The following is a 9,590-nucleotide window of genomic DNA, read 5'->3' on the forward strand; positions in this document are numbered from 1 at the left end:
GGAGCTACCTAATGAGCCGTCGCCACTCTCAGCGGCTAGTTTTTTGGACGCACTGCCAGCTAGTGGCAGGCGTGGTATGGGCATCAAGCTTGCCACATGCAGCAGGCTTCCAGAAACTATGAGAGAAGGAAATGAATGAAATGTGTAGCAGTTCTGCCTCCATGATTTACTGACTACCAGGAATTCGCTGTGTGAGGGGGGTGGTGCGTGCGAGCTCCGGCAGCAGCAGAGCCTCAGAAAAAGTAGAGTCCACCGTGGACACATTTATTACGTAAGCATCTGCGCTGACTGACGAGAAGCTCCGACAATGCTCGGTTTCCCGCAGCTTGACGTTGGTGACTTGGAGGCCATCCATCATGGCTGGAAAAGCATTCTTGTCGCATCGAACGGGGCTCACGGCTCAGACCCCGTGCAGCTTAAATTTCCCCCTGATACGCCGTTCCAGACCTTCTTGGACTGGAGCGGCCCGAAGGTGAATGTCAGTAAGCGACCCCCGTCAAGCAAAATGAGGAGCGCTCACCAGGAAAGCCGAAACTGCTACACTCGATTGATGTTGTTGCAGTGGATAAGCTAGCACTCGAAAAACCAACTGAAAGGGATAGCGGCGTATTTCGAATGGGAGGCGAAGGAGGAAAAGCAGGACGATGGTCGAAACTGAAAGGAAACTCTCGAACCGCTTAGCTATATGTATACAACTACCGGAAGAGGGGAGAAATTCCAAGCTCACTGTTGCGCACAGACGGCGGAACGGGAAGCAGCCACCCTCGTGGACCGAATAACGACACAACAAACACAGTTGTCATCCCACAGCTGAGTAGTGATCACCACGGCCTCTCCAACAGAATGCAACTTCGGACCAAATGAATAGTCCTTTCGGTAACTACATGTTATTGCCGCCTTTCTCTGCTGTTGCATACGGGCAGCGCCCGCGCGACGCGCCTTCACAGAGTCGGGCGATGAGATTCAAGAATTCGACCAGATACTGGACGACGATGTGGTGTATATTTCGAAAGGAGAGGATTTCTGCAAAGGAGGGGCAGACAAAGCAACGGACGGTGAGATTGTGTGCTTCATCGTCGAGTACCGTTTGAGCACAACCTCTCGAACATCTCGAAGAGACCAGACTTGAAGCACTATTTTTCCAAAAACGAGAAATCCCTTCAACCTGCAATCAATTAGCTGTTCGATAGTAGTACGCAGAGACTCCCTACCGCTGTGCTCACTGAGCGCGAAGCAAATCCTCTCCAGTGAACAAACGCGCAATCGAAGTAGATCCTTCTCGCCTGCATGTCGCGCCACTCATGTCGCACGAATCTGTTTCACGACATGCGTTTAAGAACAATCCACAGCTTGTGCCAGGCGTCGATAGTTCCATGCGCGGCGTGCCCCTGCAGCCCCTGCACCGAATCTTGCAAAATCGTCCTCCGCTGGTTCCACCTATAATCTGAAGTATTTAGTCGTGCTGCTTTGTCATGTTGCATATTTCAGCGTCTAGGCCGTGCTATAGAAGAATAACATGACCGGATCTACTAATTTGGGTGTCAGCTGCCCGTTGTCGATTGTCTCGTGAAGCCAATCTGTTGGCGCGCTACGTCAGCGAGCAGCGAGTCTGCTCTAAAGGGTGCAGCGTTTTGCAGATTTCCGGGGGCTCCGAGATTTGTTTTTCGCTAATTGTCAGTCATCGGGGGCTATGTGGTGAAGGAACTGCTCGGAGAGGGTGGATTTGGAAGGGTCATGAAGGCCATCCACCCCGAAACAGGCAAGTCTGCGTCTGTTCGTAGGGGCAGTGGAAGTCGGGAGCTCTCGCACGCAGCTGTGCATCACTGCAGTGTATACACATTCGCCTATCAGCATGCCACTCCCGCTGCATGGTATTTCACTTCATTCGTTCCTACCGGCTAAGCAAGCCGTCGTGTCAACGTCGTCACGAAGGGGACAAGTTCAAATCCGCAACAGCGTAGATCATCGCCCATCATATTATAAGCGCCGTGGGGCCTGTCGCAGAAAAAATAAAATAGTGTTCTACTGCCGGTGTCGGCACCCGACAAATGCAAAATTCGCTGGTTTGTCAAATGCAGGCGAGGTCGTTGCCATCAAGCTGATCAACAAGAGGTCGTTTAGCGAAATTACGGATGCCGACCGTGTCTTCGTTGAGATTCAGGTAGGATACTGGCAAAACAGGCACGGTCCTTGCCTGGGAATTCTGAGTTTCGCACGCCATCGGATCACCACCCTTTTCCGTTCTTTGTTGCAGAGAGGCCTTTTCCCTAGTATTCCTCGTTCCTGTACACCGTCCGCACTATAGCAGTCCCTCCTCGAATATTTGCCACAGTTACACTCACCTTCCTTGCCAAAGCCATCGAACTGTGTGTACCTGTGGTCGGCATACGTCTGTTTCTTTGTTATTGGCCACGTGAGACGGCACATTCCATGGGCGCAGGCGCTTCGAGACCTCTCGCATAAGCATGTGATTAAGATGAAGGACGTCGTCGATAACCCAAAATATATCTGCTTCATCATGGAGTACGCGACCAACGGCGAACTGAGAGACTATGTCTCGAAGAGGACTCGACTAAAAGAGGACGGTCAGGATCACTTAAACAGGAACTGTTCCTCGTGACTCACGTGGTCTGCGGGCTGAGCTGTACATCTTGTTTTAGACTGCGTTTGGAATCCGCGTTCCACGCTGACGTCTTTGTGAGATTTCACGCGTTGAAGAAGTCATACGGTTTGCTGCTAGCACCCGACTACAACCTACCGTTGCTATCGCCGTCATTCACGAGTGAAAGATTCCGTGCTGTCGTGGTGGGGCGACGCCGAATGTTTCCACCCGGCCTTATGACTCGCAGAAGCCCGCCAGTTCTTTGAGCAGATCATCAAGGGTGTTCATTACTGTCATTCCAAGAATATCGTTCACCGGTGAGTGAGCAAACGGCAACCGAATACTCAACTGTCACCGAGCCTCAGGGCTAGCAGTTCAGCCCTGGACTGTAAATCCCAGGATACTAATGTTGTCCTACAAAAAACCGCCTATGGCTGAGGCAAGCTCACTGCGCGCTTGAGATGAGAACTGAAGAGAGTGCTCTAAAGCCAGAAGCGCCTTGTTACACGGGCCGCAGCGTTGGCACTGCCTCAGTATGAAAAGCCGTAGAAGACGGCAACAAGCAGTGCTATGCTAGTAGTGTCCATTCGTATGCGGTCATGTGTTTGTACGAATCTACAGGGATCTCAAGCTCGAAAACATTTTGCTTGACGAGGGAAATCAGTGTAAAATTGCAGACTTTGGTCTATCTCATTTCGTCGTGGACAGCCACGCGACCGTGACAGAGGGAGGGACGCAGGCGTATCTCGCTCCAGAGGTTTGGAATGGACAGTCGAAGAATTCAAGTCCTTTTCAACTTGACGTGTGGGCTCTCGGTAGGCCATCGCGTAGCAGTCCTTGCGCCAGCTTCATCTGACGCTGCGAAGACACGCTGCAAGATAGACTCCCGGGCGCAAATTCAGAATCAGGGCGGCGGGCGGGGACAGTATTTCACATCAAGCATTCAACAGTGTGTTTTTACGCGCCTTTGCTTCGAATCCCTGAGGCTCAGCGGCTTTCCGTGGCCTGATACCCCCACGGCTTTGCCCCGCTTGACCGTTGCTGATGGTGAAAAGCCCACAAACGCGACGGCGCCGGCACCCTTTGTTTTTGCAAGACTTTTGCGTGTCTGCCGCGTACCCCAGGCGTGATTCTCTTCGGGATGACTCACGGCCGTCTCCCATTTGAGCGGCCAGACCGACACACGGTCGAACGACTGAAGACGGTGAGCACAGCTGAATGACCTGTGACCTGTTGCACCATTCACCACTTTTTTTCGGTCGGCGATGTCCACATAACGGAATGAAACATGCGGCTGCACGTTGATACCACGACGATTGCTGCGATGCTGCCGCGTGGTTAAGAAAAACGGGAAGGAGGCGCCTACCCCTGGTCCAACTACAGGATGAAGGGAGTCGCCGCGGTAGCCGCTCGTGCCGTTGGGGGTATCATACCGGAAAGCAGAACGAGTTTGAGCGGACGCGCGTGGCCTCCATATCGGAAGGCTACAGAAGTTCAGACATACAGACTGGGGAAACTATTTCTGCCCACTCGTAGCCTCTTTTCTCTGGACGCCTCGAACGCGAGAGAGTTCCGTGGAGGCGGTACCAGCTGCAGATTTCCACTAGAAACCTTGCGCTGAGCTCTTCCCCAACTGGACCCAACCCTAGAGTGGCTGCGGACTGTCTGTCTGGCAGGAAGGCCTGCCGTTCGACTCGTCAGCGTCGCCAGCTCTAAAGAAGGCCATCACCGCGATGCTGCATCCTGACCCCCGAAAGCGAATCCGAATCAGCGACTTGATGAACGACGCGTGGCTGAGGCAGTCACTCCCTTGGGAGGATGCGCGCGAGTCTCTTGAGCGCGGCGCCAGCGGAAATTACAGTTGTAAGTCGAAACCTTGGTGGCCTCGCGCTACTCTGGACCACGTTGAGTCAGCCACTCCACTACGTACGAGAGCCGCTAGGTGTAGGAAGTCTCTAGTTAGTCCAGGGTCCTGGACACGAGACCCATTTGAAGCTCCACACGTTTTTCGACTGCGTGTCTCCGTTACAGCGGCCGATGATGCGTGCCTCTCTCGTGCACTGTTGGTGGTGCCCCCACCCCTCTGTGTCGCGCTGGATTTTCAGCGAAGACTGACTCGTCGAATCCGAGTCGCCCACCTTCTCAAGACGGGCCTTCGTTTGAACCGGTGCCCCCCGCGGGCACAACTATCGACGACGCTGTCAACGTCGATCGCTCGGTGCTGAAGTCCTGGGAAGCACGATCCCAGTCGCCTGCCTCGAGCCGTATTGACACGTCGCCGAAAGAGAGTTTGGCGCAGTCAGGCGCCAAGCGCCCCTCGCGGCCTCGCTTGCCAGACCACAGCGTGCCGTCGACCTCTTTGCCGCCGCATGCAGCCCACGCTGGCGCAAAAAGCGCCCTCAAAAACAGCGCGTCGCGCGGCCACAGCAGCTCCATTCCGGCTGCGCGGCTCTCCGCTGACATTCTGCCAGGGCGAAGGAAGCTGGGATCCCACGCAGGATCACCGCCCGGCAGCACCCCAAGTTTCTCGCCTCTCCCCTCGAAAGAAAAAGTCGCGGCCCCGAGTACTACCGGGTTGGCGGCCACGCCGCCACACTGATTCTCTGGCTCAAAAATCTGCCCACGCGCAGCTGTCTGTCGCTAGACACGTGCATGCGTTCTACAGAGGAACTGCAGCCTGGATTCAGTCGTGCGTAATTCTGTTTGGTGCCGCAAGCTCGTCTGGAGTTGGATGCCTCGCGCGACAGACTGTGGGACAGCCCCGGGAGTCTGCGCCCCTGGGCGTTCGAGCAGTGAGGCGCTTTCACATAAGGACAATGTTGGCGTCTTCAGCCCCCCAACAAAAGAGTGAGCGTGCGCTGCAGCCAGCGGCAACAAACAGCCGAGAGAGAGAGGAGAACCGCGACACGGACGAGTCCCCCAGCGCGCACAGATCTACACAACAAAGTATACGGCACTGACACAGTCGTCACTTGGCGCTATTCACGCATATTCGTACAAATATCCAGACAAAAAAAGCGACACCCCCAGATCTGGCAATTGAAACGTCGCAGCATTGACCGCAGAGGCCGCACCCGGGAGGCACTCGGCAGCACGAGCTGGTTTCTTGAGGCGAGGAACCTCAAGGACAGGAGGTGGCGCGGAGACGCCAGAGACACCCCCTAAGCTCCTCAGACCCGCAACGACGTCTGGGCGTCCTCGATGTGGTTCGGGCGCCTACGCGCTCCCGAGAGGCACGACAGAGTTGTAGTGCCCCCCGGCGGCCAGAAGAAGCCGATGGAATGCGAGCCGAAGCGGGCTTTCGTCAGAGGGGAATTCCTCGCCCTGGTGACACACCCATTCAAAAAAACTGACGTGGGATTGCCGTTCCCAACAGTGAAGCAGATGCCCCACAATACAAGCCCTGCAGACTACAAGGATTCTGCTGCGCGACGCAGGTGCAATAGAACGTGTACGAAAATGCATGTACACACTAAAAACAAGTGGACGAAGCTAACACACACGAGCTGCATGAAATCGTAGGAAGAAGAGACATCTGAAAGCATGAATCCAAGACGATGTTCTATCCCCGTGTGTAGCGGATACAAAGCATGAGCATACGTGTCAAACATATGCTGTAAAAACATCTTAGCTCGGCAACCGCATTCCACTCCCCGCGAAAAAACCACGAAGAGGGGGTAAAGAAGACTGCGCGGCTGACAAAGTAATCATTTCATGCAGCTGACTGCGTGTATATGCATTCATTCACATATATACATATATATATATGTCGTATGTGGGTACGAGATCGTGGAAGGGAGTGCTTACGTAGTGGAGGAGCATGAACTCGTTGTCGCCGATCGTAGCGACTTCTATGCGTCGCTGAATCACCTTGGAAATGACCTGCAGCTCGACTTCGCCTCTGAGCAGACAGCGCCGAGCGAACCAGTCCGAGGCAAACGAAATACAGAAAGCGATGTCAACCCCGTCTTCCTTTCGTGCTCCGCCGGTCCGTTCAACGATGCGCGGCCGCACTCTACTGGTAGCTTCATTCTGCCTCGATTTATCCTCGTTTGACGCACTTACCCCCATTCAGCCGTGCTGCGAATCTTCTCGCAGTAGTCCGCGAAGCCTGAAATGAAGCACAAAACACAGAGCAAAAGAAAAATCTCCACCTGCACGGACGATGAAAGAAGAAGGAGACATAGTGGATGACCAGCCCCAGCGGCACGAGAGAGAGCGCCGAAGATACAGAAACGCAGGTGACGAAGTCGAGAAAGTTAAATGCCCTGAAGTAGAAGTTTAAGGTTGCAGCAAAGACGCGACAGGTCGCGACATCGCTGCACGTTAAGGGAAGCAAAGGAGTCGATGCTGGCCTTGAGTCCAGCGGCAAAAGAGAAAACACAGAATGTTGCCCTGCAGAGTTGTGCCACGGTGCTCATACCGTGGTCGGTTTGTGCGGAGTCGTCAAGGAAGGGCTGGAAATCGTCTTTGTGATCCTTGAGGAAGTCCGCGACTTTGCCGCGGAGAGTTTCAACCGCCCAAGACTCCGGGTGCTCGAGGGCGAATGCCGCGCCTCCAGCAGATGGGTTCAGCCGCAGCTGATGACAAACCGCTCTAAGCAGAAACACAAACAGACAAGAACACGACGGGAAAACGTGAAGACGACGATTTCAGAGTGCCCTGGTTCGTTCATATCTACCTTCCACCGTCGGGTGCCTTACGCAGCAACTCTGACAAGTTCTGAACACATTGGCGCCCCTGTCTCTCATTCTGCCTCTTTTTCCTTCCCTCTCTGTCTGTGAATCCATCAGCCGACCTCTCTACGAGCCTAGGCATGCGCGTGAGAAGGCACCGCTTTCTACAGCTTAAACACTTTACGAGTTGAATTTTTTTCTCACCTGTACAGACAGTGGCCGTCGGCAGCGATGTCGTGAATCGCGAGTCCGCGGCTCTCGAGACTCCTCTGCAGACTCTCGCGCTCGACTTGGCCAGGATCGGGGTCGGCCTCTGAGCACCAGCGGCAAGCGAAGTGGAGACAAAACAAAGGCGGCAAATGAAGACGCACGCGAGGAGGGCACTAGAGGGAAGCGAAGCGCCACAGCGACCGACGCGACGAGACGCAGACGCATCAGAACAGACGGGGCTTTAAGAGAAGCAGACGCGCGCTGAGACGAAGTCCGCCAAGCAAGATGAACACAAGTACCGACCGATGGACAAGAAAAGACCTCTGCGGGCGTGCGCTGAAACGACCCTGAAGGCGCGGAGGCAGGAGGCATGGCGGCACATTTGCAGCACACGCAAGCGACGAAAAACAAATACCTAGAAGTCATCAAAGAACGTGCCAAGTCCCTAAACTTGAGACACATAACCGGAAGAGACGAAGACGGAGGCAACGCCAACTGCAGCGTCGTAGGCAGATCTGGCGCAGAATACAGCAACAGCGGGACACTGCCTTCCGGCGCCAGCCGATCGTCGTTTCGTTCTCCGCTCGAAGCAGAGGGGCGTCGCGTGTGCGGCCGCGCCTACACGAGGAAGAGGCAGGGATCTATTCTGTCTCCTTTCGCACCTTCTTTCTCCCTTCTGAGAGCTTCCTCCCTTTCTTCGTCTTCCGCGCGCTTCTTTCTTCGCCGCTGCTGGGCCTTCGAGAGCTTCGCGGGCTCGCGGGCGCCCTCGTCTCCGCCGTAGAGGCGCAGAGACTCGAAGGCGTTCACAACCGCGTCGGCGCTCTCGGACGGCGGCGACGCGCCTGCAACCGCCTGAGGCACCCCGCCGCCGCGCTTTGCCTGCTTGGATTCGCCAGACGAAGCGCCCGCGACGCCACAGGCATTCGATTGGTCGTGGGCGTCTCCGCCGCCCCCGCTCGGCAGCTCGCCGTCGTCTCCGAAGGCCGCCGCCTTGTTCGCGAGAGCTGCCAACTGGCGCTGATGCTCGGCGAGGAGATCCTGTTCCTTGTGCTTGAACTCGCGCTCGACTTGCTGCTTCTCCCCCTTGCCCTTAGCCTTCGAGGCCGCGCGCTTCGCCTCAGCTTGGAGATCCTGTGCCGAAAGAAGGGGAGTGAGAAAGCGGCGAAAGACGACACTCAGAAATGCTTGGAGGTGGGACGAGTGGAGGGTCGCTCACACACACACACACACACACGCAGGAGACTCCACAGACGCCAGCACCCGGCGACAGTAAGCGAAACACGAGATGATCCCGCGGAGGCTAGAGCCGAATCCGAAGAACAAGAAACACAGAGGGGGGGAGCACTGCAGAGATGAGGAGGAGGACCGGAGGACGCTCTGACCAGCAAGCATAGGAATGAACGGAAAAAAGACGACATACGAGTGTGACTGAAAAAAAGAGAGGTGGCGGCGCGTCTCATTTGTCTGGAAGGAATAAGCAGGTAGCAGGCCCTCGACGTACTGCCAGGAATCGAAACGGCAGCGGCCATGACCACTCACCTTGATCTCCTTTTTATGTTTTTGAAGGAGTTTGCGTCGACTTCCTCCCTGCTCCCCCTCGCTCTCACTGCCGGACGCCTCAGCGCCCACCTTCCTCTTGGCCGTTGCAGCCTCCGTCATCGTCCCAAAGTCTTTCTTTCTGCAACCGGTTTCAGATGGACTTCCTGCTGCTTCCCCGCTGGATTGTCTTCGCTTCTCTGGCTGGGTGCTGCTGTCGAGATTGTGAAGAATCCGCAGCTACCAGCGAAGCGAGGGAGAGACAGAGACACGGACGCCTCACACAAGAGACAAGAAATAGACACCTAGGTACTAAGAGAGAATTCAGGAAAGGCCTCAAAGAAGCAGCGGAAGTGCAGCAAGCCTCTGTTCGCTACAGGAGAGATGGTGACAGGAGGGAAGAAGCAGCGAAGAGTACCGAAAAAGACAGAGAAGCGAGAAAAGAAGACTCTGAAACCTCACTTAAGTGGCATGCTGTGAGCCTGCGGCGGGACAGGAAAGACAGGCAGAGGCAGTCGCAGCACGGCAGGAATTTCCTCCTCAGAAGGGTGTTCTACGCGGCGAGA

At 55.3% G+C, this 9,590-nt stretch overlaps 2 protein-coding genes across 2 annotated transcripts; one reads left to right on the forward strand and one right to left on the reverse strand.

Moving 5' to 3' along the window:
- Positions 1–307: 307 nt before the first annotated feature.
- Positions 308–5,201, forward strand: BESB_046700 (CAM kinase, SNF1/AMK1 family ToxPK1; the record flags this gene model as incomplete). The annotated part of the gene is made up of 10 exons (XM_029363121.1): positions 308–482; positions 924–1,055; positions 1,679–1,759; positions 2,079–2,161; positions 2,441–2,585; positions 2,850–2,919; positions 3,224–3,417; positions 3,727–3,806; positions 4,279–4,465; positions 4,708–5,201. The coding sequence occupies 10 exons, from the start codon at positions 308–310 to the stop codon at positions 5,199–5,201; spliced, it is 1,641 nt and encodes a 546-aa protein (XP_029220487.1).
- A 617-nt stretch (positions 5,202–5,818) lies between these two features.
- Positions 5,819–9,147, reverse strand: BESB_046710 (OTU family cysteine protease; the record flags this gene model as incomplete). Its single annotated transcript, XM_029363122.1, has 7 exons — positions 5,819–5,926; positions 6,410–6,503; positions 6,668–6,713; positions 7,026–7,198; positions 7,483–7,591; positions 8,151–8,619; positions 9,028–9,147. The coding sequence occupies 7 exons, from the start codon at positions 9,145–9,147 to the stop codon at positions 5,819–5,821; spliced, it is 1,119 nt and encodes a 372-aa protein (XP_029220488.1).
- Between the last annotated feature and the right edge of the window lie 443 nt (positions 9,148–9,590).

Source organism: Besnoitia besnoiti, chromosome III (assembly GCF_002563875.1).
Source record: "Besnoitia besnoiti strain Bb-Ger1 chromosome III, whole genome shotgun sequence".
NCBI lineage: Eukaryota > Apicomplexa > Conoidasida > Eucoccidiorida > Sarcocystidae > Besnoitia > Besnoitia besnoiti.